We start from the raw sequence: 14052 nt of genomic DNA, 5'->3' as shown, positions 1-14052 counted from the left end.
CGTAAACGCCGTGCGCCGTGCTTTTGCCCGCGTGGTATCCAGTATCCGAAGCGCCGTTGTCGTAACCATCTCAGGCCTTTGCACTTGCGCGACCTCGACCCTTTGCCTTGCCTCGAGCCTTTGACTTTCGCGGTGCCTCCTCCTCTTCAGACTCGCCAATGTCCTCTTCACCCATCTCCATGTCATCGTCCTCATCTTCTTCCTTGACCTTCTTGGTTCGAGCGCCCCGCTTAGGCTTCTTCGCACGGTTGGCCTCGAACAGCTCCTCCGGTGGCTCATCCATGGGTGTGGATCGCTTGCTACCGCGCGACTTGGGCGCATACTTGTCTTCAAGAGCATCAAAGAAGTTGCCCGCCCTGGCCTTTTGACGTTGCTGAATGAGAGCTGCGAGACCTGCCATGTCGTCTGCACCGCCCTTCTTGCTTTTCGGCTTGGCTTTACCGTTGGCCTTGCCCTTCACAGTCTGAGGCTCGTTCTTGCTGGCCTCACGCTTGTCGTAGTCTTCGCGCCTCTTCTTCTCCGCGTCCTTGGCCGTCTGCCGAGTTTCATCGGTCTCTCGTTCATACGCTGGAAGTGCATCAATGTTTCCATTGGCGATCTCTTCGTCCAAGATCTGTCGGAAGCGATCATCGTCCTCCAGTATGTCGGACAGCATGACGAGCTCGTACATGCGGTTCAAGTTTCCCTTGCATTTCTTGTACGCCTTGATCAGATCTCTGCGCTCTTCTTCACTGCCCTTGTAATCATTTTTTCAGCTTGTCGATAGACTCCTCCGGTGACCACTTGGTCGAACTGCTCGCGGTAGAATGTTCAGCCAGTTGAAATCGCCATCATCCTCGAGCGTCTCTGCAGTGCTGCCAGTGAGGTCGTATCGCTTGCGTCGGCGATCGTCAGAGAGAACAGCGTATGCGAAGGCGATCTCCTGGAACTTCTTGTTGGCGGCATCTTTATCGGCTGGGGCAGCCTTGTCTGTGTCAAGTTAATACTGCAGCCTCTTGTTCAATCAATGAGCATACCAGGATGGTGTATGAGCGCGAGCTTTCGGTATGCCTTCTTCACGTCGTCGGCTGTTGCCTCAGTCTCCAAGCCAAGCTCCTCATATGGGTCGATAGATGGTGGTCCTTCTTCTTCACCGATGTCGTCCTCTTCGTCATCGTTGACGAATGGCTCCTCATGAATTTCCTCTTCTTCCTCACGCTCCCTTCGATTTGCTCGACTGGTTCGCGCCATAATTCTGTCGTGTGTGGTGATTGAGTGTTGAAGTTGGCGCAGTAAGTTGCGCTCAAGTCAGGAACGCGTCGCGTAAATCAGCTCGGACATAAGGCGGAGCTATGACGTACCCACTCACCCTCACCTGCACTTTCCCCAACGAGGCTCAACGCACTCTTACACGGCATATTCTCTATCACCATGTCGCAAAACTGGCCAGGACCCCCACCCATGTTCGACGGTCCCGTTCCGCCTGCAGAAAAGCCGGACCCCAACAATCACCTCCAATATATGCTACTAGCGTTAGATCAGGCTCAAGAATCACCACCAAAGCCATCAAACTTCCGTGTTGGCGCGTTGCTCGTTGATGCTGATACGGGAGCTATCCTATCACGTGGCTACACACTGGAATGCGAAGGCAACACGCATGCTGAACAATGCTGTCTGCTCAAATATGCTCAGGCACATGACTTGCCAGAAGAACGAGTAGGCGAGGCATTACCACCAAACACGGTCATATACACAACCATGGAGCCCTGCAACTTGCGACTGAGCGGAAACCTGCCATGCGTCGACCGAATCATAAGGACGACTTCGCTGAATGGCGACAGAACGATCAAGAGGGTGTATCTTGGTGTGCAAGAGCCCGAGAAGTTCGTGGGCGAGAACGAAGGAAGGAAGAAGTTGGAGCAATATGGCATTGAATGCATACATGTGCCGGGACTGGAGGAGCGCATTTTGCACATTGCGACGGCTGGACACGAGCAATGACAATAAAACTTCAAGCTGAACGTCATGAGAAGGACAGGGCCCCAAGACATGTATTTGCACAAAGCGGAATTAGAAGGAGCTTGAACAATTTTAGCAAGGAAATTGTTCCTCCATGGCGACCTATAACACGAATTGCTGTTGAGTATTGAGGTTGCGAATGTAGTACTGTGGTAGAGTCCCCGCGGAACGAGCTTGCGAAGTGGCGGGACAGCTCTGCTCTACACTACATCAAAGACATCGACAATTCAACCACACAATAGTTCGCATACCAACAATCCCATCATCAGTCCATTCTTCCTCCATCCACCGTCCAGCCCCGCAAAAACGGTCGAAAACGGTCCAGATCCCCGTCCGCAACCCAACACGCGCAACGACGTCATGACTTACCCGATCACCGAAAGCGCTCCAACACGCGCAATGTGAAGTATGTATGACGCGCCAGGCAAAAACACAATTGGATAGAAACCAGCACACACGGCACAGCAAATCTCACGTATAACCCCAATCTCACTGTTCGTTTCTTACCATGCGTCCCTTTACTCTCAACGCTTGCAATACTACTCTCCGAACACTCAGAAAACCAGTTGTTTCCAGAATACAAACAGCAAGAATGTCGACATCCCAGGATCTGAATCTCGACACGAAACACGTCACGACGGCGCCGGGGATTAAGTTGTCGGAGCAGCAAGAGACCATTGTCGGGTCGGTGCTGGATTTGTTCGCGGGCAAGCCGTCGTTGCAGAAACTTGCGCTTTGGCGGGATGATGCTACATTCAATGATCCTCTTACGAGTGCCAAGGGGCGCGAGCAGTACTCTGCACAGTGGTATGGGCTGCAACAAGCCCTTCTCAGAAATTGACCGCTTGAACCACCAGGTTCAAGGGATTCTGGAAACCCGATTTTGATGGGACTTTGAGGACAAAGTATGTTATCAAGGGTTATCGGCAAGGAGCAGACGATTCAGAGCTTGGTTTCGATCCATTTGGATGATCAGGGCAAGATTAGTAAGGTCGAGGACAAGTGGAATGGAGAACTGCCGACTGGCACGATTGCACAAGTGAGTACTTATTGTGTATGCCAATTGGGCTGTTGCTGACCGTGATAGGCTTTCCGACACCTGAACGCCGTGACTGTACCGAAAATAGTCAGTGTGCCCAAGAGTGACAAGGAGGATGCCGAGAAAGGTAACCAGTAGAAAAATCGATTGGGTTCTCTTGAGCATCATGTGCTACATATACTCATGAATTCGTAAGCGCATTAAATATAAGGCCGTGGCTCTTCCTTCTGCGTGATCATCAACTCTTGATATCATAACCTGCTGAACATTCTTCCGAACGCCACATGTAGCATGATCGCCACCATGGTCGCGCCGATGCCGAGCACCTTCAAGCCTGGAGCTCCTGATACAAGCAAAATTGTTCCGCATTCTCCTTGTGCTGTTCTTGGTAGACCTGGCCCATCCATCGTTATCGTTGCGCAGAAGCCGCCCTGTGCTTGATTCGGGGGTTGGTTATATACAGTCGTGTGAGGAGCTGGGTTTGCGTATACAATCGCAGTCTGTTGTTGCGGGTACACGGTGACGGTTGTGATTGACGCGACGTTGACAGACCCTCCGCAAGTGTTTCCACTCGGACAGCAGCCGATCAAACCGTTCGAATTTGCGGGAGAAGCGCACACATAGTTTGAGGGACAGCACCTGTTTCGATTAGAAGTTTTTGCGCAGCGTTGAATTTTACAACGTACCAACTCGGCTGATTGACGTTTGCACAGCTCACAGACGCCGAAGCAGGGCACATGTTGGTTCCCTGCGCCACGACCTGTCCGCCATCTGGGCTTACAATGTACACAGCTCCACTGAAGGGCGCATTGTTTGTAAGCTGTTGCGGTACAGCTTCAGGCTTCGCTATCGGTTCCGCACCAGTAAATACTGGTAACAGGACTGCCAAAAGGCTACCGAGCGCAAATCGTCGCATTTTGTCAACTTTGGGCAAAGATGACAAAGATCAGCTGAGAATAAGACTCAAGTGAAGCCGAAGAGCCAACAGCAAACTCGAGATACCTGTGTGATTTGGTTAGTATTGCGCCGCCGAAGAATCCCTCTAGCCCGCAGACTCGACGTAGGAAGAGATGACCAAGGTCATCCGGTTCTTCGGCGGGCGCCAGCTCTTATGACCTTGGTCAGAGCTACATGGCAGCTTGCGGGAAGCTGGCAAGCTCTCAAGCTGGCTGCATGTCGGTCTAGCCCGTCTCGGACAGCTCTAGGTTGTGCCGGTGAGCGGGCGATCTTTGGGCTCTACGCTCGCATGAGTCTAGACTAAATGCGTAAATCGATGTATTCTGCTGTCTTCTCACAGGCTGCAGCCCAACAAATGATGGCATATTGTCGGTGTTAAGATGTGCTGTAAGTGCAAGGACCAGGGAAAACCCGGCCACAGAGTTTGCTCTCCACCGAGGCATTTGTTGGCAGCGGAACGGTGAAACGAGGCGATCGAGTATAGACAGGGCGAAGGCCTTGATTCGCTCCCTGCAATACAGCATGCATGAGCCTTGAAGGCGGCTCAGTCGGATATGCGAAGCTATCGCGTGGTGTGATGGATGTGGTGCATGCATGTGAGCCGATCATCCCGACTTACACGAAGTGGGGTGCGAGGACATCTGGAAGCCCAAGCGTCATCATCACGTGAGTAGGCGTGAGTGCTACTTTCGCGTGTCGCGTCTACTCCGCTTTCATCTCACCTCAGTCATCACCAACGCAATATGATATGTCAACGCTGCCGCCCGTACGTCCATATAGAATATATCCGGCATACTGCTTCCGCGCGTCGCCGACATACGATGCCTGGGTAAAGCTTACTGCCGCTGACGTCCAGGCTTTGTGTCGTCAGCCGGAATTCCCAGGTAGTGGTCACTGCTCAGTATACCATCCTCGTGTGACTAATGGTATGCAGAGCAGCATCTTTATTTCCATCTCAACCACCCTATTCGTTATGTTCGTCTCGTCGGCGTAGTCGTAGCCATTGATGACATCAACCTCAAGTACACCGTTCTCACGATTGACGATGGAAGTGGCTCAAATATTGAGCTCAAGATTGTGAGAGAGCAGTCCGCTGAACGAAACGCGTTGAGTTCTTCGTCAAGAACCACGCTCGAGAACGTGAACGTCATTAGCCAACTTGGTGTCTTCGAAGTTATGGTGGACAGCCAGAGCTTAGAGATCGGGACAGTTGTAAAAGCAAAGGGCACGATATCCGAATTTCGAGGCATCAAACAATTGGACCTCAAAAGGATCTGGGTAGTCACCACAACAGACGAAGAAGCGCAGGCTTGGGCCGAGACTGCTGCATACAAGCGAGAGATCTTGTCGAAACCGTGGCACTTGACCACCACAGAACACAGACAAATCAAGGCTAAGATGAAGTCGGACAAAACGAAATTGCAAGAGTACGAGAAACGCAAGGCTGAACACGAGGCCAAGAAATTGGAGCAAAGGCAGGCACGCGAAGTGTATCTGGCGCAAAGAGAAAAGAGATTGGAGATGCGAAGGCGTAAGGAGGAGGTGATGATGAACGCTGGAGCGCTCTTTTAGTCGTCTCGAGGCCGCATGGTGACAAACCTCGCTACTCGTGTTGCTATTGCGCAAGGAAACGATGTACCAGTTATGCCGCCAGATTTGGCTTGGACGTGGATCAAGTCAAAATATCATAAATCTCATTGTATGCGGTCTTTTACACTACAGAGGGACAGCGCGAGCATCGGCTTCTGTAGTTGAAGACGCTGATTGGGCATGCCAAGCGAGGTTGTGCCTCAGCCTTGTCCAGGTGCCGCCTAAGACGCGATCAATCGTCTCTGCAATCATCTGGCAACCTCATCTCATTTCAGTGCGGACTGTATCGGAACCATCGATCAATCGTCATTCTGGAACTCGCTCAAAGGGCTTCCACAATATTCCTATTCGACATGTCAACGTATGAGCCTGGCGACAACAGTGTATACACATACAAGCCCTTACCAGACCATCACAACACTCGCCTCCTACACTTACAGCCGGGGCTTCCTGGCGAGCCTTTATATGACTCTTTGGCCATTACCAACTTGGATAACTGCGGATGTACATACGAGGCAGTTTCTTATGCTTGGGGCAGTTCAGCCAAACCACAATACATCTCACTGGACAGTCGGAAACTCGCCATTACAGAGAGTCTCTTTACCGCTTTGCAACGTTTTCGCTCTGCTCAATCAGCACGTGTGTTGTGGGCTGACGCTGTTTGCATCGATCAAGCAAACGACATTGAAAGAAGCTCGCAAGTAAATATGATGGGTGAAATCTACCGCGGTGCTGCCAGTGTGTTGGTGTGGTTGGGTCACGAGGAAGACTCACATGTACAGGGCGTTTTGGGAGGCATTTGCAAATTTCTTGAAGACGGAGCGGAACGTCATGACTACTACTGGCACGAGTCACAGGTCCAGACATTTGAAGGAGAGCAAGTGCTCTTCGACCCAAATAAAGGTGACATCGCCGGACTCATAAGCATGTGCGCATGTGATTGGTTCGGTCGAGGCTGGGTAAGCAACTTCCTCGTCGAAAATGTCTAAATGGCTTAGACACGCATCCTCTGGTTTCAAACATGCCCAGTACACTTCTCTTTAAACAAATTTATGCCGATGTAGTGGAGTTAAACCGACTTGTATCCTGTTCGCTCCACTAATGCAATGCGCAGTAAGACACCTATATCTTCATGTCGGCAATCGTTCTGATCCTTGGCTGACTTTCGAAATCCTTCAGGATACTTCAAGAGGTAGCGTTGGCGCACACAGCTATCATCCATTGGGGGCATGCACGATGTTCTTTTGACATGTTCGCTGCAGCCTTGATTGAAGCTGGTTCTATCGAATACTACGAGCCAATGCTCAATCGCCCCGTACTCAACCGCGGTCTCCTCATTAGTGCCATACGCAAAACGCAGCAGAACATCGATTTCATGGTCCCCTTCAGCGCACTCCTTGGCTATTCTCGTCACCAGGAATTCACCAACGTTAAGGACCGCGTATATGGCCTATTAGGGCTGCAAACCGTTGAATCAATTCACACTGGCGGGGTAACGTTTGTCGTGCCTGATTACTCGTTGTCTGACAAGGCATGTTTCCAGCAAGTTGCAGAAAAGATACTTATTGAAGGAAAAGATCTGAGCTTTCTTTCACGGGTAAGACACGTGCCTGATATGCACACAGATTGGCCGTCATGGGTCCCGCAATGGAACAAATAGTGGTTTACTGGGCAAATTCGCACTTCCATACCTAGTTTCGAATCTCCAAAAGAGCCCTGTATACGAAAAGAGACGACAGGAATTTGCACATACCTCTGCATTGATGGATTCATCATTGATTCTGTACATCAGATACTATGGCAAAACGTAGACAGCGATGATGGGCGCTCTTCGGTACCGTTTCAAGACTACCAAGACATAATCAGCGCACTTTCCACGATATACGGTCTACATTGCCTTTTGGAAACGTTTGGAGAATCAGACACTTTTAGAAATACGGCTTTCGGCGAATGGGAGGAGCACTATCATACTTTTATGGAAGAACATGCGGACGAGTTGATATACGACTTCGATTCCCCGCTTCTGTATTGGGGTGCTCGAGCTTTTTGTGGTGCTATGCATAAAAACACATCGAATCAGGTGGTTTTCAGGTTAAAGGAGAATTACCTAGGCATAGGACCAGAAATACTCGAAGAAGGCGATATCATAGTGTACTTCTACGGTGCGGAGGTGCCTTTCGCTCTTAGGCCTCAAGATGGCCACTGGAGATTCGTTGGAGAATGCTACAGTGGACAGTCTGAAGCTTTCCGTATTGTCTAAGGACGGGTTGTAGGCTTGTGGAAGGCTGGGCAACACAGAAACTTCTCGTCATCAGACAACACCACGTAATAACCCTTGGTCGCGCGCAATACGAGACATAGACTGCCCCGGGCGAGTGTAAAGTGAGACGGGGTGACGGCGCTCAGCTTTTCCGACACACCTAATCTCACCCGTCGCTGTCCGAAGAAACTTCGCATCTACCCGTCACGCGCTCAAACGCTCTCGTCATGTTCTTGGGAACAGAAAAACATGATCATTCTGGCGGCTTGTATGACAAGGAAATTAGGCAGCAATATGAACGACGCTGACCATCATACACTACGAATAAATATTGACCCAAGCGACCACAATATTCCCACACGTTCACGCCTGGCAGTTCCACCCAAGTCACTTGCCGTAAGGATTCGTTCAAGCAATAATCACTTGCATGGTCTTCGCTAGCATGTCTCTATTAACGACAATCAGAGCATGGCTCTTCGGATCTTCCAGCACGCCCATCCACGCTACACCACCTCCGACTAACCAACCATGTCACTACCGTCTCGACAATGACACTTCAGCCACCATGACACTCCCCGATGGCCGCAAACTCGGCTACGCTCAATACGGTTCTCCAACAGGCAAACCCATCCTCTATCAACATGGTTTCCCAGGCTCGCGCATCGAAGCCGCTCAGCACCATGATCTAGGCAAACAACTGGGTCTCCGCGTGATCGCAATTGATCGACCGGGACACGGATGGAGTTCGCCACATCCGGGGAGTACGTTGTTGGACTGGCCAAAAGATGTGGAACGGCTGACTGAGCATTTGGGATTGGAGGCGTATTCGGTCTTGGTAATTGCACTCCTCGTGTCGTAACGAAGAGGCTTGAGCTTACATTCAGAAGGCGGTTTCGGGCGGCGGTGCTTCAGCACTTGCATGTGCGTACGCCCTCCCACCTGCGAAACTCAAAGCCGTGTCTCTCGTCTGCGCCATGGGCCCGCCAGACATAGGTATGCAAGGCGCGGATATAGCTCACCGTCTCGGCTGGCCCTACGGTATCCGCTTCGCGCCGTACTGGGCGGGCCGCATGTTTTGGCGCACAATGGCAATTGGCCGTCTTGATCTCAGCGAGGAAGAGCGCCTCGAAATGCTGCTGAAAGAATCACGAACCGCACCTGAGAAAGATCGCGATATCTTTGACGACGTGGATCTCATGCGGTTGGTTGTCCGGTCGAATTCTCAGGCTTTTGCGCAGGGGTATGAGGGCGTGTGGGATGACGGGAAGAAGAGTAGCAAGCCTTTTGGGTTTGAGGTAAAGGATTTGAGGGACGATTTGGAGGTGCAGTTGTGGTATGGGAAGAAGGATGTTTTTGTGCGCACCATTGCATGGAGTGCAGATTGCGGCGAGGTTAGGTGGGAGGGCGCGGTTGAGGATGGAAGATGAGTCGCATGCGGGGATACAGATACATTGGAGAAAAGAGATTCTGGAGGCTTTGAGGGATGCCATGTGATGATAGGACGGCGACCATTGTTTTTTGTCCATATGCGTAATCTTCTCTCAGTCTATATGTGTTCAGTATCACCTAGAGCTCGATTCCAATGCCGCTGCTTGTGCATCTATCGAACGTCCACAAAGTACAACATCTTCACCCAGCGGTACCCACGTTGACATCCCTCAGTCTACTCACAGGCACCCTTTTTCCATCATCCACTCTAGCATCAGGACACACCTGTACTCCCCCCTTCCCCAACCACACCGGAGCAATAGTGACAATAACCGAGTCCACAAGCCCCATATTCTCCTTCGATAATAGACCATTGATAACCGCGCCTCCACCCTCGATCATAACACTCCTAATCCCTTCTTTCGCAAGGACATTCAAAATCTTTTTCCAATCCATCTTCCCCTCCACAACCTCAAGCTCAAACGCCTCCCCCCCAACGCTCTCAACCACCACCTTCTTTTCTTCACTAATGCTCCCCTTCGCACTAACAACCCAAACCCCCTTTCCCCTCCCCTCCCTCGCCAATTTCACGACTTTACTCGCATCGCTAACGTCCCAGCGCCCATTCGGATCCACAACAACAGGCCGAGGCTGTCCCTCGAGTCCTGCGCCACCGTACCCGCCAACACCGTCGATTCGACAGTTCAGTGATGGGTCGTCGGCGATTGCTGTGCCGCAACCGATTAAGATGGCGTCGTGGCGAGAGCGCAGATAGTGCGTCATGGCTTTTGATTGGGGACCGGAGAGGGCGGTTTGGATGCCGGGGGAGAGGGAGAGGGAGGAGTCGAGGGAGTTGGCGAAGGTGAGGGTTACGTAGGGTTTTGGTGGTGATGATGGGCTTGTTGAATGAGATCTGGTGGATTGTGGTGGGAGGTATGGGTTGATGTGTTGGACATCTGATTGGGGGAAGTGGAGGGCATCGCGAGGTGGGTTGGACATTGTGTAGAGATGGAACCCAGTTTCTTTGATGAAGATGGTCCCGAGTCTGTGTATGAATCTGACTTGAGTGGTCTGCTATGTCGCACTTCTTGTGTGGTTTTGGGCCAGCAGTGGTGTGGTGCGTAGGGCTTCAGGTAGGGACATAGAATAGTGAGAAATTACTGCCCTTTACTACAATATCATGATCTCGTCTATGCTTTCACTTGTTAGAAGATGAGATGCGAGCTAACCTATGTAGGTTACGTCAATAGTGGCGCACGGAGAAACCTCGGCCTAGACCCCACGTAGGCCAGCAGCCCGATGACAGCGTTGGTGCCTGCACGAGCTGCTATCACCTTCACGTATAACATTTCCTCTCTCTTCTTCTCGTTGGCATTCCTGATTCTTACGCTTCCTTTCTCTCAATTCGCGCGTTCCTCCTGAACTCCCGCTACGCCTCCACCTACAGTGCCCCTCGAACTCGCCCCCACGATCTCCTACTGCGCCAAAACGACCGCATCAGCGCTCCTCAACCACGCGCGAAGTCGAAGTCGAGACCCTTGGGCAAGAAGCCTAATCCGCACATAAAATACCGCCAAGATGATGAAAATATGGTCTATGGTACGCTGCCATTCAAAGTGCAGACTGAAGCAAGTCGCGTGGAAAAAAGGACATGCTGACAAAACTTACAGAAGAAGCAACAGCAGCAAGATGAGGCTGCTGCTGCCGCGACAAGCAAAAAGAAGAAGGTCACTCCAGCTCAGCTCCGCGCACAGAAGGGTACGACGCACCGTTCCACCCAGCCCTCACGACGATTAGCTAATCCGATACAGATCTTGAAGAACTGTCTCTCGGCACGACGATGCAGACGCACTTCCCCAACCCTGACGATATCCTCAACTTCAAGCTCACAATCGATCCGGACGAGGGCATGTATAAGGGCGGTCGATTTGACTTCGACTTCAAGATCAACCAGAACTTCCCACACGACCCTCCGAAAGTCAAGTGTACGCAAAAGATCTACCACCCAAACATCGATCTAGAGGGCAACGTCTGCCTGAACATTCTACGAGAAGACTGGAAGCCCGTCCTGAACTTGAACGCGGTGGTTGTTGGCCTACAGGTGCGTAATCCTCAAGGATAGCCTATAAACAGCGGGCAGGCACTGACAGAATGCAGTTTCTCTTCCTCGAACCAAATGCGTCGGATCCGTTGAACAAGGAGGCTGCAGAGGACCTCAAGGCGAACCGAGAAGGCTTCAAGCGCAACGTGCGCTCATCACTGGGCGGCGGTACAGTCAAGGGACAAACCTTCGATCGCGTGCTCAAATGAGCAATGAACCGTACACGCTTCGAGCACCTTCCGAGGGTGCCTTCACGCACGACACGTATTTGCTAGGGGGAGTCGATTTTGACCTACACTTGGAGGGACGGGTTGAGCAAGTTACGACCGGATGAAGACAAGCATGGAGAACAAGCGAGAGCGGAGACGCTCAGCGCCGAGTCACATCTTACCATCAGCGAGCATATAGCCCAGGCGCATATGGAGCATGGCGTCAAGGAACGCGTCTCTCACGTTGAAGATTTCCCAGCCATTTCGATTTGAGCATTTCTCCGGAATGCCAGCCTTTGTAGAGACATGCAAATAATCAAGTTTTTTTGTATCATTTCCGGAAGTCATAATCTCGATTCGGCGAGCATTGCATACTGTGTAGACTTGATAGTTCTTGCGACTACGAGATGGCTAGTGCTTTCACTTGATCATGTCCTCGACGGGTGCCACCCTATTAACTCGGATGATGCTACTAGACTAGAAATACACAAAGTGCATTTGTAGGTTGCCAACAAAGTTCTGCGATGCCGTGCCAAATAAGTGTGGGGTAGGAGTTGTGCCGGAGCTTGCAAGACTGGACCTTGAACACACAAAGATTCACGCACAGCCAGACATAGAGCATAAAATGCGCATGTCATCATTTGTCTCCACACAGATGTGCAATATATGACTGTGACACGAAGCTATACATTCTTCCGCAGCCGGCAGCGGTGCGTCTTCGGCCAATCAAAGCGGGGATTGCATCGGGGAGAAAGTTGCGTCTCCGACAGTGCCGCCGATTTTCGCAGTAAGCAGGTGCCCACCAAAATTCCAGGCCCAGCACACGAATGCTTTAAAGCTGATTGATTCCCCCACATAAGCTGCCTCCATTCAAGATACCCCCTCACACATTCACAATGGCTTCAAGACCCGTTTCCCGTGCTCTCCGCCAGACTGCCAGGCAATTGGCTGCTGCTCCAGCCCAGAAGCGCACCTTCGTCTCTGCTGTGCGCGCTGGCGTCACCGCTGCCCCCAAGGCGGCTGTGACCTCTCAGTTCCAGCAGACCCGTGGTGTCAAGACAATTGACTTTGCCGGCACCAAGGAGACTGTTTACGGTAGGTCTCAAATATGAAGACTCCGTCGATTGGTGGAAGCTGACGTGCATACAGAGCGTGCCGATTGGACCAAGAGAAGCTTCTTGTGAGTCAGTCACTGCTCATGGCATCAAAATTGGGAGTAAACGAACATGAAGCTGACAATTGAGCTAGGAGTACTTCAAGAACGACACCCTTGCCCTCATCGGCTATGGCTCCCAGGGCCACGGCCAGGGTCTCAACATGCGCGACAACGGCCTCAACGTCATTGTCGGTGTACGAGAGAACGGCCAGTCCTGGAAGGAGGCTCTCGACGACGGCTGGGTCCCCGGAAAGAACCTGTTCGGCATTGATGAGGCCATTGGCAAGTCCACCGTTGTCATGAACCTTCTCTCCGATGCTGCTCAGTCCGAGACCTGGCCTCAGATCAAGCCCCAGCTGAAGGGCAAGGTGAGCATATTCAAAAGCTTGGTTCAATCCGGCGTTCGCTAATCCATCCCAGACGCTCTACTTCTCTCACGGTTTCTCCCCCGTCTTCAAGGACCTTACCAAGGTCGACGTCCCCACCGACATCGACGTCATCCTCGTTGCCCCCAAGGGTTCCGGCCGTACTGTCCGCTCCCTCTTCCGTGAGGGCCGTGGTATCAACTCCTCCATTGCCGTCTTCCAAGACGTCACCGGCAAGGCCAAGGAGAAGGCCGTTGCCCTCGGTGTTGCCGTTGGCTCCGAGATACATGTACGAAACCACATTCCAGAAGGAGGTCTACTCCGACCCTCTACGAGTGAGCGTGGTTGCTTGATGGGTGGTATCCACGGCATGTTCCTTGCTCAGTACGAGGTTCTCCGTGAGCGTGGCCACAGCCTCATCTGAGGCTTTCAACGAGACCGTTGAGGAGGCTACCCAGTCTCTGTACCCCTTGATCGGAGCACACGGCATGGACTACATGTACGCTGCCTGCTCTACCACCGCCCGTCGTGGTGCCATCGACTGGAGCAAGCGCTTCAAGGACGCCCTCAAGCCCGTCTTTGACGACCTCTACACCTCCGTCGAGAACGGCAGCGAGACCAAGCGCTCGCTCGAGTACAACTCGCAGCCCGACTACCGCGAGAAGTACAACGAGGAGCTCAAGGAGATTGACGACCTTGAGATCTGGCGTGCCGGAAAGGCCGTCCGCTCCCTCCGCCCCGAGAACGCAAAATAGGTGTTGCGTACAGTAATGACCTAATGGAAGATGAAAGAGGGCAATGTGTAGATATCTTGTCTTATATTCGGATCTTTGGCGTCGGCGCGCTTGCTTCATCAATGGGCGGATTGGGATCCAAAGAGAAGGAAAAAAGCTCGTAGGCTAAAAGCAAATGATACCTTTTCATGACATCAGCAGTAGTTCACAATGAT

The 14052-nt window shown here is 51.8% G+C and overlaps 12 protein-coding genes across 12 annotated transcripts; 7 read left to right on the top strand and 5 right to left on the bottom strand.

Moving 5' to 3' along the window:
* Positions 1 to 70: 70 nt before the first annotated feature.
* On the bottom strand, positions 71 to 1230 carry SNOG_06586 (hypothetical protein; the record flags this gene model as incomplete). The annotated part of the gene is made up of 3 exons (XM_001796901.1): positions 71 to 736; positions 794 to 969; positions 1017 to 1230. 3 exons carry the CDS (start codon positions 1228 to 1230, stop codon positions 71 to 73), a joined length of 1056 nt encoding a protein of 351 aa, XP_001796953.1.
* Positions 1231 to 1410: 180 nt separating this feature from the next.
* SNOG_06585 (hypothetical protein) lies at positions 1411 to 1980 on the top strand (the record flags this gene model as incomplete). The annotated part of the gene is made up of 1 exon (XM_001796900.1): positions 1411 to 1980. One exon carries the CDS (start codon positions 1411 to 1413, stop codon positions 1978 to 1980), a length of 570 nt encoding a protein of 189 aa, XP_001796952.1.
* A 526-nt stretch (positions 1981 to 2506) lies between these two features.
* On the top strand, positions 2507 to 3245 carry SNOG_06584 (hypothetical protein; the record flags this gene model as incomplete). The annotated part of the gene is made up of 2 exons (XM_001796899.1): positions 2507 to 3037; positions 3086 to 3245. One exon carries the CDS (start codon positions 2507 to 2509, stop codon positions 2837 to 2839), a length of 333 nt encoding a protein of 110 aa, XP_001796951.1. The 3' UTR covers positions 2840 to 3037; positions 3086 to 3245.
* Positions 3246 to 3288: 43 nt separating this feature from the next.
* SNOG_06583 (hypothetical protein) lies at positions 3289 to 3953 on the bottom strand (the record flags this gene model as incomplete). The annotated part of the gene is made up of 2 exons (XM_001796898.1): positions 3289 to 3676; positions 3724 to 3953. 2 exons carry the CDS (start codon positions 3951 to 3953, stop codon positions 3289 to 3291), a joined length of 618 nt encoding a protein of 205 aa, XP_001796950.1.
* A 567-nt stretch (positions 3954 to 4520) lies between these two features.
* On the top strand, positions 4521 to 5566 carry SNOG_06582 (hypothetical protein; the record flags this gene model as incomplete). The annotated part of the gene is made up of 2 exons (XM_001796897.1): positions 4521 to 4623; positions 4989 to 5566. The coding sequence occupies 2 exons, from the start codon at positions 4521 to 4523 to the stop codon at positions 5564 to 5566; spliced, it is 681 nt and encodes a 226-aa protein (XP_001796949.1).
* Positions 5567 to 5906: 340 nt separating this feature from the next.
* On the bottom strand, positions 5907 to 6065 carry SNOG_06581 (hypothetical protein; the record flags this gene model as incomplete). The annotated part of the gene is made up of 2 exons (XM_001796896.1): positions 5907 to 5953; positions 6023 to 6065. 2 exons carry the CDS (start codon positions 6063 to 6065, stop codon positions 5907 to 5909), a joined length of 90 nt encoding a protein of 29 aa, XP_001796948.1.
* Positions 6066 to 6144: 79 nt separating this feature from the next.
* Positions 6145 to 6417, bottom strand: SNOG_06580 (hypothetical protein; the record flags this gene model as incomplete). The annotated part of the gene is made up of 2 exons (XM_001796895.1): positions 6145 to 6190; positions 6359 to 6417. The coding sequence occupies 2 exons, from the start codon at positions 6415 to 6417 to the stop codon at positions 6145 to 6147; spliced, it is 105 nt and encodes a 34-aa protein (XP_001796947.1).
* Positions 6418 to 6833: 416 nt separating this feature from the next.
* On the top strand, positions 6834 to 7844 carry SNOG_06579 (hypothetical protein; the record flags this gene model as incomplete). The annotated part of the gene is made up of 2 exons (XM_001796894.1): positions 6834 to 7181; positions 7377 to 7844. 2 exons carry the CDS (start codon positions 6834 to 6836, stop codon positions 7842 to 7844), a joined length of 816 nt encoding a protein of 271 aa, XP_001796946.1.
* A 974-nt stretch (positions 7845 to 8818) lies between these two features.
* On the top strand, positions 8819 to 9413 carry SNOG_06578 (hypothetical protein; the record flags this gene model as incomplete). The annotated part of the gene is made up of 1 exon (XM_001796893.1): positions 8819 to 9413. One exon carries the CDS (start codon positions 8819 to 8821, stop codon positions 9269 to 9271), a length of 453 nt encoding a protein of 150 aa, XP_001796945.1. The 3' UTR covers positions 9272 to 9413.
* SNOG_06577 (hypothetical protein) lies at positions 9391 to 10271 on the bottom strand (the record flags this gene model as incomplete). Its single annotated transcript, XM_001796892.1, has 2 exons — positions 9391 to 9444; positions 9558 to 10271. 2 exons carry the CDS (start codon positions 10269 to 10271, stop codon positions 9391 to 9393), a joined length of 768 nt encoding a protein of 255 aa, XP_001796944.1.
* A 579-nt stretch (positions 10272 to 10850) lies between these two features.
* On the top strand, positions 10851 to 11582 carry SNOG_06576 (hypothetical protein; the record flags this gene model as incomplete). Its single annotated transcript, XM_001796891.1, has 4 exons — positions 10851 to 10871; positions 10943 to 11030; positions 11084 to 11373; positions 11406 to 11582. The coding sequence occupies 4 exons, from the start codon at positions 10851 to 10853 to the stop codon at positions 11580 to 11582; spliced, it is 576 nt and encodes a 191-aa protein (XP_001796943.1).
* An 896-nt stretch (positions 11583 to 12478) lies between these two features.
* On the top strand, positions 12479 to 14030 carry SNOG_06575 (hypothetical protein; the record flags this gene model as incomplete). The annotated part of the gene is given in 5 exon segments (XM_001796890.1): positions 12479 to 12681; positions 12732 to 12762; positions 12831 to 13106; positions 13159 to 13501; positions 13518 to 14030. 5 exon segments carry the CDS (start codon positions 12479 to 12481, stop codon positions 13856 to 13858), a joined length of 1194 nt encoding a protein of 397 aa, XP_001796942.1. The 3' UTR covers positions 13859 to 14030.
* Positions 14031 to 14052: the final 22 nt, after the last annotated feature.

Source organism: Parastagonospora nodorum (genome assembly GCF_000146915.1).
Source record: "Parastagonospora nodorum SN15 chromosome Unknown scaffold_9, whole genome shotgun sequence".
In the NCBI taxonomy this organism is placed as follows: Eukaryota; Fungi; Ascomycota; class Dothideomycetes; order Pleosporales; family Phaeosphaeriaceae; genus Parastagonospora; species Parastagonospora nodorum.
Note: the sequence above shows the minus strand (reverse complement) of the source record. Positions and strands in the feature narration are given on the sequence as shown.